At 44.9% G+C, this 16,815-nt stretch overlaps 2 protein-coding genes across 2 annotated transcripts in view; one reads left to right on the forward strand and one right to left on the reverse strand.

The window, feature by feature from the left end:
• FSTL1 (follistatin like 1) overlaps positions 1-8,881 on the reverse strand; it is a 94,066-nt gene extending 85,185 nt beyond the window's left edge. Inside the window, exon 1 of the mRNA XM_066572123.1 lies at positions 8,860-8,881. The gene's annotated coding sequence lies outside the window, so the exon portion shown is untranslated. The remainder of the gene's footprint in view (positions 1-8,859) is intronic.
• A 5,088-nt stretch (positions 8,882-13,969) lies between these two features.
• On the forward strand, positions 13,970-16,725 carry NDUFB4 (NADH:ubiquinone oxidoreductase subunit B4). The gene is made up of 3 exons (XM_066569490.1): positions 13,970-14,221; positions 14,466-14,612; positions 16,165-16,725. The coding sequence occupies exons 1-3, from the start codon at positions 14,021-14,023 to the stop codon at positions 16,228-16,230; spliced, it is 414 nt and encodes a 137-aa protein (XP_066425587.1). The 5' UTR covers positions 13,970-14,020; the 3' UTR covers positions 16,231-16,725.
• Positions 16,726-16,815: the final 90 nt, after the last annotated feature.

The following is a 16,815-nucleotide window of genomic DNA, read 5'->3' on the forward strand; positions in this document are numbered from 1 at the left end:
TAAGTTTTTGCTTCAGTTCTTACTCATTCTTTCGTAGCATGACATATTGTGCATGGACCTCTTGAAGCAGCCCTAAGAATGAGTTTTGATCCCATCATCAGATGGTAAGGTGTTTTGACTTTTAATAATACAACACAACTTGGGCCTGGCAGTGTATTTTCTTCTCTTTCCAGCCCTCCCACACACTTTTTAACCTGAGTTGGCTACCAGACCAAGGAGGGGAAGATTGTTTTTGTCCTCTTCCTTTGTGCCTTTGTGCAGGGCCAACACAGCTGCTTGTCCTTTCTGGGGAAGGACTCCCAAAGAGACACCTCAGAGTCCTCTGACAGGGATCCCTCTGGACAGATCCCTGAAGCTCTCTCTCTGGGCTTGAGATCTTAAGTATTCAGTGTTGCTGCACTGGGCTCTGTGTAAATAAGGCTTGTGTGTTTTAATTTTCTCCCTGTGTTGTTTTCTTTGGGAAAGTAAACAACAACTGCAAGAATTCTATTGCAACCCCAATATTATTTTCTGAACCAGAGGCTTATTTTAACACTGTACCCAGAAACAATAGGAAGTTCCTCTAGAAGTGATGGCACTGCAGCTTCTTTCAAGCAACTAGTATTTTTGGCAGCAGCTATTTTTACCCACAGAATGCAGCTCAGGGTTAAGAATGAAGGTAGAAGAAACATTACTTATCACAGCTCCATTTTGCCCAGTGTATTCTTTTATAAACTTTATTTTTTCCCCTTTAGAAAGTTTTCTTTGAGCTAAACCCCAGCATACTAGTCAGCATTACTTCTGATCCCATCTACTTTACTGCTGCAGCCAAGACATATCTTGAAAACATAAATCAAGTTTTGCATTAGATCAGAGATCCCTTCCTTTCTGAACCCTTTTCTATTTTACTAGTTTGAGACTGCATTGCTCAAACCTCCTTCCCCATTCAGCTGAGCATAATTGTTGGCTACTGAGTGGAAAAACATTCTAGAACTCAATAAAGAACATCAGTTTTGCTAAAATATGCTTGATGCTGCCTAAAAGTGTACAGAACTTGTTTTGACTCTTTTGGTCTCTGCAGAGCAGTGTGAACCCTTGCAGAAATGATTTTTTTCTAGGAAACAGTTTTGCTGCATCACTGCTATTCACCTCCTGCTTTCTGCAGAGCTTCACTGATCTCAGCTCAAGAACAGCAGCTGAAGTTTCACATCAATAATAATAATAATAATAATAATAATAATAATAATAATAATAATAATAATAATAATAATAATAATCCTCCTCTTAGAGCAGGACTCCAGCACACCTGCAGCACACCTACCAGAGCAGCATGTGCAGAGTCTAAGGAGGCTTTGTTCACTGGTGCAGAAGGGAGCAACCGAAAGTTACTTTGTAAAGTGAAGCAGCAGCTATTGATAATTGTTAAGAAAACACTTAAGATTTGCTGTTTATCATTGCATTTCTGCAGTTCTAAAACTAAACCAGCCATGTTGTCAGGAGCCAGCATTTTCTGGATACGTCATGCAAGCCTTTGCTACACTTCGGGGGACACAATGCAGTAGGAATTGATTTGAGAAAGCACCAGCAGCTTTTTGAGAGAACCAGCAGCTTTTGCTGAAAGGAATTTTCCTGTATTTTTATCATGATGATATAGCTGGGTTTGGTTGAAAAAATTTATTAAAAATAACAAAACCTGAGTTGTTTTCTTTTCCCTCTCAGTTTTTCCCTCTTGTTTACTCCTCTGCTTCCCTTAGCAACTGGTATAAAGAGGAGAAAAGGAGGTGAAAAATAAACAAACAATTTTTTTTTGATGGAAGGATGACAAAGTGCCTCTGTTTCTGTCAAAAAATCCAGAAATGTTGCATCAAAACAGCAAATATGTGAAAATGGTTGTTGAGGGAAATTTTGTCATACTATTTTTATTGGTATTTTTTATCACCATCATCATTAACCCACTATGCTCTCTGCACTATCTCTTACTGCTGGGAAAGACTGATGACTTCTCCAGAAATCCTGGACTGGATCCAAAGATTTGAAATCCTGAGACAGGGTCAAGCCTAAAGAGCAGGAGGGTGCTGAGCAATGTCGCAAAATGCAGTTCCAGCTGTTGGGTTGTTCATTCACTTCTCCTGTCCTAAACTAAAGATCACCTTTTCCTCATCACATACTGGCCTTTCACTGCCACAGAGCACAAACAATAAGCAACTCTTAAGCAAGAAAGTAATCTTTACCAGAATAAATCACTTTGGAATATCTATGCTCTGATCAGTTAATGTTCTGTCCAAGGGACACCCAATCCTGACGTTTCCTTCCTTCCTTCCTTCCAAGAATAAGGTATTAGGCAAGGACAAGCCAATGCTAACAACATGGTCAGCCCTAAACTCCTTGGGGCATGCAGAGGGACATCCCTCTGCATGCCCCAAGGTCACGCTAGGGCCATGAGCACAGCAGTACTCTCTGTAGGAAACTGTTTCAATTCAGTCCTGATCAAACCTGTGACTGTCTAGACTCTGGGACCAAGAAATACTTTTGCACCTCTGCTTCTAAACAAGGTCAAGACAATGCAGTGAGTGGCAGATTCTCCCTCCAAGACCTCTCACTACGGTGTCACATCTTGCAGTTGTCTTCCTGTGTACCATGCACAGCACATCAAAAAGTCTGTGTGAGCAGTATGCTACATGATAGGCAAGTCAGAAGAATTTGTCCCAAACAGAGTCAAAAATCGAGACAAAGGTGGTGCCAGATGCTATATAGGTCCACTCAGAGAAGAGAGAGATGCTGGTATTTGGAAGAGGTTGTACTGCAAGAAAATAGGATAAAAATCCATAAGCTGTCAACTGAAGTTGTCAGCTGCCTGACAAATGTCAGAGGTGGGACGACGCAGCCAGAGGTAACTCTGCTCTGAGACTGCTCTGCAGGTCAGAAAGACCTTTTCTATCATTGCCTGAAAAAAAGGCAGCATTACTGTCAGGAGCAAATCTCACTCCTGTGATGCCTCTGCAAAAACTATGTCTAAGAACAAGGAAACCAAAGCTTCATCATTTCACTAATCTTAAAAAATATGCAGGAGATTTTTAAGATTAGGGGCTCAGTTTCCTGCTTTGTTCAAACTCTTTCTACAATGAAGTAAAACAAGGAAGGGTCAAGGAGTTGACTCAGCCCCACAAGGCAAAGCAAAGGGATGGGAAATGGGGTCTTGCTCTGTGCTGGGGAGAAGTTATATAACTGAAAAAAAAACCACTTTAAGTTTGATGACTGTTCTGCTGCAAGTGTTTTATCATATTTCAAATTTTCATTTGGATTTGAGACAGATTTTAGCATATTAGTTTGTCTCATGAGTATATCCCAGACAGTCTCAATTCTTCATGAGAAGGACTATCCTGGAAAGAATTAAGCAGGTCGAGAGGTGAGTCACCACCCTTTTCCTTTCAATTGCTGAGATGTGTTCAGTCCTCGGGGAAATTATGGAGAAATGCAACCTCCCTATTAACTGGTCCAGAAGAAGAGGCATCTCAGCCAGCTGTGAAAGACTGATACAGACATAACAGCACCAGGCTTTGCAATATCCCTTGGAGTCATTCTATTTGTGACTTTGTGCTGTGGGCAGCTCTGGTCACTGCAGGGACTCGTGGACTATGCTGGGAACAAGAGAGGGCTGCCTCCCTGGAGCTTGCAGCAAGACCAACACAGCAACAGAAGGTGGGGATACCACACCTGTGCCTGAGTCACAACAACCTCTCTCCTGACATATGTTGCACACAAAGAAAGGAAGGATTCACCATGAAAAGCATTAGTACAGAGATGGATAGGCCCTTCTCCATTGCCTTCACTGTGAAATTGCTCAGTAAAACTAAAAGGCTGGTTGTGGAAACTGAGTTTGATCAGCCTCCCTGTGGTGAGGAGAACCAGCAAGCAATATGATGGCTGCTCACACTTCCCTTAGCTTCAGGCCCAGGAAGATTCCGAAATAATTCAAAGCAAAAGAGGAAGAACTTTGAATGCTCCTACTCCCAAATTGCTGTGTACACATTGCTTGATTCAAAGATGAGAAGAATCAGGGAGCAGAGTACCAAAAAGTCATCAGTTGCCATCTGTCAAGCATTTGGCAAGTGGCTGCCACCACAACTGGATCTGCTTTTGAAGATGTTTGGATGGAAATGAGTGAGATATGTCCAGTAGAGAGCAGGGAAAAGACTGAGGAGCAAGTGAAGGAGGCAGAGGAAGTCAAAGTAGGTTGAGGTAGTAAAGAGCCCCTCAGCAGTGCTGAGAGTGTGGGAGAACAGAATTGGGTAGGGCTAAAACCCATGCAAGTGAGTAGGAAGGAAGCAGATGCATGTAAGGAGATGGACTGAGGGGCAGTAGGAGAGCAGGAAAAGCACAGTGTCTAAAGAGTCATGCAAGGGTCACAACATGAGTAGAAATCTTCCCTTTAAGGACTGAAATCACAATTACACTGGTTGAATTAAGGAATTATGGCACTATAAATAGAAGTGGTTTACACAAAGAGCAAACCTCTCTGCTACGAGGTTATCTAGAGAAGTATGGAAACATTAATTTAGGAAGCAATTTTTAACCTTGGTGGCTGCCTTAGCCCATTTCCCCAAAAAGGCAGGTGAAACCTGATGGATGCAGGGCTCTGCAATGCAAAGGCATATTTCTTGTTTAGTGAATGTTCCTGATTTATACAATGATAACAAGAATCCAGGGACATCACTGTTCTGCCTTTCTATCTCTATGGGTCAGAAGTTTAAAGTTCTAGTATTGCCATAATTTTTTTTAAACACTGAAATAGCCAGTCTGGACATGTTGTATCGTTTCCACTAGCTGGCATTCTGCAGCAACAGCCTCATTTGTATTCTGTCTTTTACTTCAGCAAAGAAAAAAACCACTCTGCATTGCCACAACTAAGTCCTTCCCCACTGCAATACAGAGACTGCCAAACAGCCACACTAAATTCAACGTGTTCCTACTAACATATTTTACTCATACTGATGGTCTGCTTCACAGTGTGTTCCCAAATACTTGATTTAAAATTTAAGCTTTATACTTCTAACAAAATATATAAAGCAAAACAAAGTGAGCATCTTTTTCTACATAGCAGTTCAACAGAGCTGCTTCTCCTTCAAGGCTCATCTATCACAGATTTCAGGCAGGAGGTTTTTTCCCCACACAGAGTTGGAGTGTCTTCCTGTACAAAGGAGAAATTTGTGACTTCTAAAAGAATCATTGTCTATAAAGTCTTACTTCTTTTTTGAGTTAAAAATTAATTTCAGGTTGTGGATAAATTTTGGACCTGATGATACCACAAAGTGAGGCTTCCTCCAAGATAATGTTCTTGAGTGAACTCCACCTTGGCAGGCAAAGTCCCTAACTCCAAACCCACTGTTGAGGCACTGTATTTCTGTCTTGACAAGCAGGAGTGGCCATATCTGTTGGGGATTAAAGTTTCCCTGGCCCTTTCTGGTTAGATCTTCACACAGCAGGCTTTTCTTTACAATCTGATTCTGTTTGTGAAAGAAAGTCCAACTAAACCCACCAGGTAACTTCAAATAAGACATTGCAGGCAATGTGAAAGCTTTGTGGGCCAGAGCCATTTTTCATTGGGCTCTCCTTTGCTGTCAGAAAGTCCAGCATTTCACCCGTGGGTCTGAGAAGAGCTTACAGGAGCATCCTCCATGTGCAATAAAGGCTGTGTAACATTTTTCTCCAAGCTACACAAGCCATGGCACTCTGTCACACAGTGGGTACTCAGGGAGCTGGAAAGTATCTGGGCTACACAAAACTCTTCCCAAAACCCATGAAGAAAAAATTAATCTCTAAGGGATGGTTAAAAATTAATCTCTAAGGGATGGTTCACCTCTCAGACATGTTTTGGGTTAAGAGGACTCTCCATCTGAAACTCTCCCCATCATGTCAGAGAGAAGCAGGCAGAATTTACAGCAGGCACTGCTACTTTTCTGATGCCCAGACTGAATGAGGCAGTTCTATAATTTCTTTTGTGGGCAGAGGAAAACACCTGCAGAGAAATGGGGAAAAAAAGAAGCATCAGCTTCTGGTGATGGTCTGTGTCAGGAGCAGCAGGCCAGAAAAGATGCCTCCCCTTATGCTGCATAAGCCATTTCCTGCAACACTTGAGTTTCTCCTCACTGACTCCTGCTAGCAGCTGCTTTGTGAATTTTTTCTGGCAGCCATCTGAGTTCACCCTTGGCACCACATACAATCCCCAGGGCCATGAGGTTGAGCACTCCTCCATGAGTGACACTGCAGTCCAGGAATGGGAAGATTGGGCTGAGCTGGGAGCCAGACAAGGTGATGAGGGCAGGTCCAGTGGCAATAACCATAACCAGCTGCAGTCCAGTGTTGTCCAGGCAAAGCCAAAGTAATAAGGAAGGCCTGAGGTCAAGCTAGGAACTCGAGCCAAGCCTAGATACAGCATACATTTCACACAGTTCAGGGCAGCTCTAAGGCAAGGATCTCAGCTTTATCCTGCACCTGGGCCAGGTGGAGGGTGGTTGGAGCAATGACAGCTTGCTGGAGTACCCCAGGTCCTGACAGCCATTGTGAGGGGAAGTCTAGGAACCGAGTTAGCCCTCAGCTGGCTAAGCACTTCTAACACTTAACCAACAACAGGACTTACCCTCAGACATGCAGGGGATGTTTCAAATTCCCTCCCTACTCTAAGACCTCTTCCTCTCCCACTCTTCATTGATACATAACTATTAATAGTTTCTTGTGCGAGGAGCTGGAAGCAGAGGGAGAGCTAAGAATACAACACTATTAAATGCTACAATCAATGACTTGCAAAGGAGTGGAGAAGGGATGCTGGCTGCCAGCTTATCCTTCTCTCACAGGGCCACCCAGGCGGCACCAGCTCCCTGGCTGAGGCAGCTCAGCCACGGCTATAATTCAGTGTGAGTCCAAAGTTTTCTTTTGACAGGAAAAGCTGAAACAGCAGAGGGCTTCTTGCCATCGACTCTGGACAAGCCAAGGAGAGGCAGGAATGGTTTGTTTAATGCCATGTCTCATTATTCCTGGCACTTCATGACTCATTAAATGTCCTAGTTTTGTAACTAACTCCTGCTGAGCTCAACATTTGATTCACATTTATGGGTGGCCTGTTGGCTGTACTAACAATTCATAATTCCCCTAACCATCTTAACTCCTTCCTTTGCATGCTAGGCTTCCTTTAAACAACTATAAAATAAAGATACTGAGGACTTCAGTTCTTAACACAGAATGAATTACATGTATCTGGAAAATTTATTAATATAGCTATATGCTGCAGTTAGATGTACTTATTCTGAGCTCAAATAAACTGTGCTGAATCCTAATGCTGCTTACACTGCTCCCTTTCTGTATCCATTTGGCTTTTACCATGGATAAATCCATGCACATGAATGCTTGATATTGATGCCCCTACAAAAGAAGGGCAGCAGCACACTTAACAGTATTTATTCACTTGTATAGAATGGAAATAGGAGCCAAATGACCCTTCTTGGCCATAACATATGGGAATTAGAAGTATGGGGCCTCTGTTCAGGAACCTTCTTGTTACATGAGTGATTTTGTCAGCTTCCCTCATTTTCCAGCTTGCTTTCTTTGCAAAAGGTCAGTGAGAATTCACAACAGAGCCCACCAACATGTTGACCCAGTCTGACAATGGATTCAAATGGGGCAACTGCAAGCACTCAGAACAAGTCTGACATGCACCAGTATTTTTTGAGTTGACAGCATATTTAACCTGTCTTTTCTGAAAACATCATGCATGCTCACCTTGGAGGTAAGTAGACAGGTATGTGATTTAGGTTAATTTTTCTCTCATTCACTTGAAGCACAGAATCACTTAGCCTGGTCACACTGAAAGGAGTGACTTTGAGTACACAGTTAAAAAATCCAGTCTGTGTATTTCAGGGCATGACTGAAAAGCCACTGGCAAAATCACAGTTCTAAACTGAAGGTATCTTGGATTACTTTAAACTCTAGGTGGAAGTTATTTGCAGCTTCAATCAGAATGTCATAGAAGTGTGTCTGATTTCAGGCTACCTTGTAGGAGAATAGTCTGAAATTCAGTGGTATCAGACAGCTTTCAAACTGCCTTTCTACTGGGTTTGGTTGGGATGGACTCCACTTTCTGCACAGCAACCTATAGGGTCTGTGCTTTTCATCTGTGGTTAAAAGAGCACTGGTAGCACACGGGTTTGGGTATTGCTGGGCAGTGCTAGCACAGTGTCAGGGCTTTCTCTCCAACACCCCACCAACAACTTTGGAGGTCTGTAGGCTGGAGATGGGCAAGATATTGGAGAGGGAATAACCAGGACAGCTGGCTCATATAACCAAAGGGATATCCCATGCCATATGATGGCCTTCTTAGAAATAAAAGTTGAAGGAAAGGAGAATGATGGGAGGACATTTGTGGTGATGCCATCTGTCTTCCCAAGCAACTGCTATGCCTATTGAGGCCTTGCTTCCCAAAAACCAGCTGGACATCTGCCTGCTGATGGGTTGTAGTGAATTAATTCCTCTTTTTACTTTGCTTCCATGTGCAGTGTTTTCTTTTCTTAACAACTGCACTTTTATCAAACCATGAGATTTTCTATGTCATTTTCTCCCCCAGCCCTTTCAAGGAGAGGAGTGAGAAAGCAGCTGGGTAGATGTCTGGCAGTCAGTCAAGGCCAACCCTCCATGGGGTTCTGGACAAAGATTAATTTTGTTGACTATTTTTTCCATTTTGCTTACTGCTGATGGCAAAGAAAACAGATGATGTAAACTTCAAAGGCATTTTCATAGGAGAATTGTCAATTTCACTTAATACTGCCAACCTTGAACAGTCAATAAACATCAGTCCTAATTAAAAAGAAGAAAAACCACTTGGGGTCTTACCTGTTAAGCTTTGGTGTGTGAGCCCACGAGGATGTGGTTTTATGACCAGCATATTCTAGCTCAAGCCTGTGCTGCCCTACTGAGACCGGCCCCACCCTTACTGGAGCCTATTTTATATTCCTGCTGCTTGCCTTAGGTCAACACTAGCAGTCAGGAGAAGAGTCAAAGGAGCTTCAAGATCTGGCTGACAAAACAGAGACAAGAAGGGTCTTATTCATTCTTGCAAAATCTTTTGTTTCAGAGGTGGTTTGCAGCAGCAGTAAGGCTGTGTTCAGCAACTGCCATAGGGTGGTCCAGGAGGAGCAGATGATGCAGGAGGTCTGCACAGGAGGACAGTTTGTCACCGCAGCATTTCTCCCTGGGTGCAGCAGTTCCTGTCAGCAGGAGAAAAAACAATCACTGATTTCAGTCAAGTGTTTTGTCTGCAGCGTTTCTGTCTTTGTCCTGCATTGCTTTATGCAAGGGTGAGACACTGACTATTGGTGACTCAGGCTTTTGCTGAAGGATGTGTTTTAAAGTTAGAAACATGGCTGTTACAAAACAAAGAGAGTGCACAAATTCACCCCTGCAAGAGTGAAAACAGGGGAAAACAAATTGCAATGCACAGGCTTCAGTGTCAGAGAATATTTTTCTCTGGAAGGGATTTAGTTATTTTCTTACCCCATGAAACAAGTGCCATCTCTCAGAAAAGACTTCCTGTGAGGATTTTGATCCTTTGGGAAGGAGGATGAGTTAGCGGCTAGAGATGAAATGCAAAGGTGTTTTCAGCATAGCAGCTGGCTGCTCGGTTTTCTAATACAGTACATTACATTGTTAATGGAAATGTTGCTTTGTACCTTCTGTTTTCCTCCCAGTAGAATTAATTCCAGCACTGTTTGCATGCCAAGCATGCACACTCACAGCTACGAGCTCTGGGGAGAGGCACAGCTTGGACCTGCACTGATAAGATCACAAAGATTCTGCAACAGGGCTGGAGCTGAACCCGCTCCTTTGCCAAGTGACTTCACCACGAGACCACCTCTGCTCCTGCCCACAGGAGCCATCACACATCACACACCACTACAGACAGGCCTTGGGAGTCAGTGGATTGGGGCAAAGGCATCTGGCTGTTTGGAGGTCCTTTGGGAGAGCTGCTGGAACAGGAGTCTTCTGTTCCACTCTGTGATGCAGCAAAGAGGGAAAAAAACCCCACCACCTCCCACAGAGCAGCTAACCCTTCCCAGTTTGCTAATCCAATCTGCACTCCTGCTTCTGCCAGGAATCAGTCTGTTTGAAGGCTGCACGTGTCCTTTTATTAAGAAATAAGAGAGAGCAGGGAGGAGCAGCTTTAAAAGCATCAAGCCATGCAGGGGCTGGGAGGCACAGGCTGCCAAGTCCTTGGGAACACTCAGAGATGAAAGTAGCACAGGAGTGCCACATGGCAGTGCTGCTGGTATAGGTACTGTGCTGCTAAAGCAGCTCTCTACATGCTGGTTATGAAGAGACACAAATCATGGAGCTGGAGACACTGAGCTCACTAAATCCAAGTCACAAAATGGGAAGTAAAGGGAGTATATTTTTCCATGCTATAGGAGCCACTGACCCAAGCTGAAAGCCCTGGGAGAAAAAGCAACAGGGCATGTTAAGTACTTCCCTGGGAGCTGGCTGTGAATGAAGCAGCTTGGTTTTCACTTGGATTTTCAGACACGTGTTTGTGAAGAAAATGGGAGTGCAAAAGCTGGAGAGATTTCTGAGATGAATATAGGCTTATACTTGAGAGAGGGAAATGCACCTAATGCTGTGTGTTTTGGTGGGGGTTCTCAAGGTACACAAAACTGCAGAAACATCCAACTTGTATTTCATCCTGCTGAAAGCAAGTCACAACTCCTAAATAGCTGTTCGGACCAAAAGGAGGTCATTTGTTTTCCAAGTGCTTAGGGAAAAGAGTGAAATTCTAGGATGTGAAGAAGAGCTTGTGCTCTATTACTGCAGAGCCAAAGCACAGTATCTTAAATAAAGTCAGCAGTATAATTTTGTGTATGCTTAGGAGGAAATTGTAATCCCTCATCCAACATTACCTGAGTCTGCAGTTAGCACAGAGTGAATCAGGCCATAACTATATATGCACAGCAACTTACTGGGTCCCAATCAGCATAACTATCACTGTTTTGTAGACTAGAAGAAGAAAACACAACAGTAAACTTGTTTACTGGCTACTTTGTTTCCAGAAAGACAACTTGCTTTGTCTTTACATCACTGGAGACCAAAGTTCTTAAAACCGACAAGATAAAAACCTCCTAAAGTCAAAGCCTAAGAATCACTAAGGTTGCAAAATAACTCTAAGATCATCAGGTCCAGTGATTATCCCAGTGCTGCCAAGTCCATCACTAGACAGTGTCCCCACATGCCACATCTTTTGAATATCTATGGAGAAGGTTCACTACTTCCTGGAGCAGCCTGTTCCCATGCTGGATAATCCTTTTGGTGAAAAAATTTTTCTTAATATCCAATCTAAACCTCCCCTGGCACAACCTGAAGCCATTTTCCCTTGTCCAGTCACTTGCTGTACAGGACCAGAGACCAACTCCACATCTGGCCACAACCTCCTTTCACACAGTTATTGAGAGCAATAAGTTCTCCCCTGAGCCTCCTTTTCTCCAGGCTAAACAACCCCAGCTGCTCCTCACAGGACTTGTGCTCCAGACCCTTCCCCAGCCCTGTTGCCCTTCTCTGGACACTTTGCAGCACCTCAATGTCCTTTTTGTACGGAGGGCCCCAGAACTGGGCACAGCACTCAAGGTGTGGCCTCACCAGTGCCGAGTACAGGAGGACAATCCCTGCCCTGCTCCTGCTGGCCCCACCATTGCTGATCCAGACCAGGATGCTATTGGATTTCTCAGCCACCTGGGCACAGCTGGCCAAAAGCAGTGCAAGGTCAAACCCCTGTTTTCTTTGCCCGGTGTTCACCAAGCAGAGGGTGAATCCTGAACCTGTCAGTAGTGTCTGACAAGGTGGTGAGTCACCTCTCGAGAATCCTGGAGGTTACCTGGCCGCTTGTCCAGTCAGCTCAGCCTTGGTTAAAGAATCAAAGGGACAATTTGAAGCTGAAAGCAAGTAACTGTGGGATTTTGCAAATACCAGTCTGCCTGCAACATATCTCTTGTGTAACATGGAATACTGTTCAAATGTAGGGATTTTTCATTCAGTTCAAAAATTAATGTTCAAATATAGCTATAGCAAAGCTCTCTGTAGCACCGACAGTGTAAATTAATTGCCATCCTTCCTCATGAGGGGAGGTGGAGGAATGGTACTGATCTTTTCTCTCTGGTGAACAGTGACAGGACCTGAGGGAATGGCCTAAAGTTGACCATTGGGAGGTTTAGGTTCGATATCAGGAAAAGGTTGTTCTCCCAGAGGGTGGGTGGGCACTGGAACAGGCTCCCCAGGAAAGTGGTCACAGCACCCAGCCTGACAGAGTTCAAAAAGTGTTTGGACAATGCCCTCAGGCACAGGGTGTGACTCTTGGGGATGAATCTGTGCAGGGCTAAGTTGGACTTGATCCTTGTGGGTCACTTCCAACACAAAATATTCTGTGATTCTATGATCCTGTAATTTTAAGAGACTTATTTTCAGCAGTTTGACATACATTAACTACACTTTCTAAAACACAGAAATACTGTTTGAAAGGGCAGTAAACACCCCCACAGCAATGGCACCCCCTTGTCCCTGCAGACTCAAAGAGGTCAACACTCCTAACCTGTGACTCATCCTGAAGGCCATTTTAATTGCAGGGGACAGGAAAAATTTACCTGCTGGGACTGCTGTTATTGTGAGAACAAAACCTGTCCCTGACATGCCCTGAGTCACAGCAGGTGAGGCCAAGCAAGGCCAAGACAGGCAGGAGAAGTGGGTACCTGGAAATCTCATGAGTTTTAACAAGACCAAGTGCAAGGTGCTGCACCTGGGTCAGAACAACTCCAGTATCAACACAGGATGGGGGATAAACAGATCGAGAGCAGCTCTGACCAGGAAGACTTGGGGGTGCTGCTGGGTGAGAGGCTGGACATGCTCTGGCCACAGGCACTCACAGCCCAGAAAGCCAAACATGTCCTGGGATGTATCCAAGGGACAAGGGAGGGAATTCTGCCCCTGTGCTCTGTGAGACCCCGCCTGGACACCACAACCAGCTTTGGGGCCCCCAGCACAGGAAGGACATGGACCTGTTGGAGCGAGTCCGGAGGAGGCCAACAAGATGATCACAGGGATGGAGCACCTCTCCCACGAGGAAAGGCTGAGAGAATTGGGTTTGTTCAGCCTGGGAAAGAGAAGGCTTTGAGGTAACCTAAGTGTGGTCTTCCAGCACCTGGAAGGGAGCTCACAGTAAAGATGGGGAAGGGTTATTTACAAGAGAATGCAGTGACAGGAGGAGGGGTGTCTCAGACACATTTTATGAAAAATCCTTTCCTTAGGATTTTTTTCTCCTGAGAAGCTGAGAGGCCTCAGGAACAAAATGTAAACAATGGTTATCTGCTGCTGTAGAATGCAACAGGTGCATCTGTGATTGGTCTCATGTGGTTGTTTCTAATTAATGGCCAATCAGAGTCCAGCTGTCTGGACTGTCTCAGTCAGGCACAAGCCTTTGTTATCATTCCATTATTTTTCTATTCTTAGCTAGCCTTCTGATGAAATCCTTTCTTCTATTCTTTTAGTATAGTTTTAATATAATATATATCATAAAATAATAAATCAAGCCTTCTGAAACATGAAGTCAGATCCTCATCTCTTCCCTTATCCTAAGACCCCCGTGAACACCGTCACAGAGATGGAATGGGTTCAAATCGAAAGAGTAGATTTAAGTTATATATTACAAAAAAAAATCCTCTTCCCTGAGTGTGGTAAGGTACTGGCACAGGCTCCCCAGAGAAACTGTGGATGCTCCATCCAGTGGAGGATTCAAGGCCAGGCTGGATGGGGCTTTGATAAACCTGTTTTAGCGGAAGCTGTCCCTGCCAACGGCAGCGGTGTTGGAACCGGATGAGTTTTACCGTCCCGGCAGCCCAAACCATTCCGGGCTCCGGCTCTGTGAGGGGAGGCGGCCGCTCCCGCAGCGGGCGGGGCGGGGCGGGGCGGGGCGGGGCGGGGCCGGCACCGCCCCCACGGCCGGCAGGGCCGGCTTTCCAAGATGGCGTGGGCACCGCCTCCATCGGCGGCCCAGCTGTACAGGCCGAACCGCTTTGTCTCGCTGCCTCCCGAGCTCGACCCCGCCACCTACGACACATCGCCGGAGAAGCTCCGCGCCGAGGCCGAGCGCCTGGCGATCCGCTCCCGGCTCAAGCGGCAGTACCTGCTGCAGCTCAACGACCCCAACGCGCCCGCCGTCATCGTGAGTGGGGACGGAGGGGCCGAGGGGCGGCGGGGGAAGCGCGGGGCTCGCCCGCCTCACCCGGCGGCGTCCCGGAGCGGGGCCCGCTCCTGCGGCCGTGCTGGGGCCGGGGCCGGGGCGGCGGGACGCTGCCCGCCCTCCCCGTGACCTTGGTGCCCTTCCCGGTGTGCCTCGGCCTCAGTCCCCGCGTGGAGGGGCCAGTGCGGAGCCCCGCGGCCTCACCGCTGTTGTCTTTGCACCCCAGGAAAATCCCGCCTTGATCCGCTGGGCCTATGCGAAGTCGCAGAACGTCTACCCGACTTTCCGGCCGACACCCAAGACGTCCTTTCTAGGAGCTGTTTATGGCTTAGGCCCCCTCCTCTTCTGGATCTTTGTCTTAAAAGCTGACAGGGTAAGTCGGCCGAGAACGCTGAACGTCAGCGAACACCACAAACACCAGCTTGTAAAATGTACATCTGCTTGGAGTCTCAGTCTGTGGGACCCTCATGCACCGAAGAATGATTGATACCATTGAAGTAGTGAGGGAAGGAAGGCTGTAGCGAGCCTGCTGTCTCAGAGCCTGTTACTGGTTGCAGTCTTGCTTTTTTGAGAGCCCTTTATTGTACCCTTGGGGCTATGGCCAGTCACAGGTTGCCTGATCAGGCTATTTTGCAGTCACAAAACTCTCTGTAGCACTAAGTGAAAATTAATCCTAAGTTACTCTTATTTTCAGCAGTTGATATGCATTAACCATGCTTTTTGAACTCAACATACGCAAGAAGCTTAGGATGGCAGACCTAGCAATATCTCTGTGCAGTTGCTTGACCATTTCTCTAATTTAGTGAAGCAAATGGGGAGGAGTAGTTATGCCGATTGCAGTGTATGATCTCAGTTGGACACTCTAATAATTTGGAAGGTTTATCTTGCTTCCATTCTAACTCCTAAACTATGAGTGTCAGGATCTAAGGAATGGTAGATCATTATGAAAAAACTCAGCTATATACATACATAAAAAATGCTAACAGGCAGACAGGGGCTGTTTCTAGTAGAGAATTTGTGGCTATTGTAAACCACTTTTATTTCCCTCTTTTGCACAGAAGTAGCATTTGAGATCAAATCATAAACCACGAAGCGCTAACATAAATTAACAGAATATTTGTAGGGAAATGTTGTTTGCCTGAGTGAATTGGAAATTCAGGTTTTAGGGAGCGTCTTGATATAAATGTTCTTGAGACTTCAGTACTTCTGCAGTATTTTGCCATGCTGAAGTCCAGGATAATTCACTTTCCTTTACTGTGGTTCCTTTAGTGAAGTTTGGGGATTCTTCTTGTTTTCCTGGTAGTACATAAGGCATGGTAGTCATAGTCTTTTCTCTGAGGAATGTTTGCTGTGAGTCTGGAAAAGCAAGAGATAAATCACCAGGTTTTAAGTAAATCTTCTGGTTTTATCCAGCAACAGGAATCTGGCCGTTATCCGTATTGTCTGTGTGCTGTAATGGTACCTGTCAGAAAGGTACATGACTGCAGAGTGGGGTACAAATGGGTAGGAAGTGAGCACAGGCGCTTTTAGGCAAGTTATTAAGAAGTTTCTCCATAATTAGTTCTCTAAGCTGGGTTATTCAGCCAGAAGGAGGAGATAGAAACTAAGGTACAAATGATGAGACACAGCTGGTTTGGTGAAAAATGCCTTACAGGAATTGGTCTCTGCTGGCCTGTGAGAGTACCTAGACGTGAGGTCAATCTGAGCAGGTCTTTAGTAGGTGGAGCTAAATGCCTTGTTGTCTTTTACTTTTAAACAGCTTGTGCCCAAAGAATCCTTTAGGGTGGAAAACAACCTTAAAATCCTCTACAGTGCTGCCTTCATGTAGTCTGTGCTGAAATACTAGAACTGCTGTTCTGTTATCCCAGGCTTATTGGAAGTCCTTCTCTGGTAGGATGATGATAAATGTCCTCTCTCTTCCACAGGATCGTAAAAAGAAGCGTATCCAGGAAGGTAAACTCAAGCGATCGCCGCTCAGTGTGTTCTTCTAAGTCCCTGGAATTGCAGTGATGTTCTTGGGATAGAAATAAAATAAGATGCACTATGTGATGACATTTCTCTGTCACAAGAATAAATCTTAATTGCTTGTTGGTTGTCTTGCATCTTTAAAAATCATGGGAAGTGCAAAAATGTAGGATCTTTATTTCTAAACTAGATGGATACAGAGAGGGTGTCTGGAACTCAGCCACTGTACTCTTTTGATGTACATACAGAGGATCTTTTTAAACCATGAAAGTTGCTGTTGTCCAGGAAGGTTGAAGTTTAAAATTAGTAGCAGGCTAAAATGCTAAGCAAGACCAAAGCAGTTTCCTAAAGGAACTACTGCTTGCCTTTCAGATGTTTCTTCTTGGTGTCACTTTGGCTGTGTGGTTTGCCCTTACTGGATAGTGGGCGAGTTGTGTGATACATTTTTAAGAACTTAGGAGTTTGCCTGACTGCTCTCAATAAGTTAATTTTTCTTTTCCCTAATAAACTACAAACCTAAACCATGTGTTTGTTTATTGCAATAAACTTCTATTTTTTTATTAGTACCAGATTTGAAAATAGTGAGCTCAATGTTGTCAAGCTGTATGTAA

The sequence above is a fragment of the Molothrus aeneus genome, chromosome 2 (assembly GCF_037042795.1).
Source record: "Molothrus aeneus isolate 106 chromosome 2, BPBGC_Maene_1.0, whole genome shotgun sequence".
NCBI lineage: Eukaryota > Metazoa > Chordata > Aves > Passeriformes > Icteridae > Molothrus > Molothrus aeneus.

Bases quoted from the DNA above. Each gene is read 5' to 3' on its own strand.
- NDUFB4 (XM_066569490.1), top strand. From the start codon at position 14,021: ATGGCGTGGGCACCGCCTCCATCGGCGGCCCAGCTGTACAGGCCGAAC. The intron at 14,222-14,465 runs GTGAGTGGGGAC...TTTGCACCCCAG, and splicing joins CCAACGCGCCCGCCGTCATC to GAAAATCCCGCCTTGATCCG. The intron at 14,613-16,164 runs GTAAGTCGGCCG...TCTCTTCCACAG, and splicing joins TTGTCTTAAAAGCTGACAGG to GATCGTAAAAAGAAGCGTAT.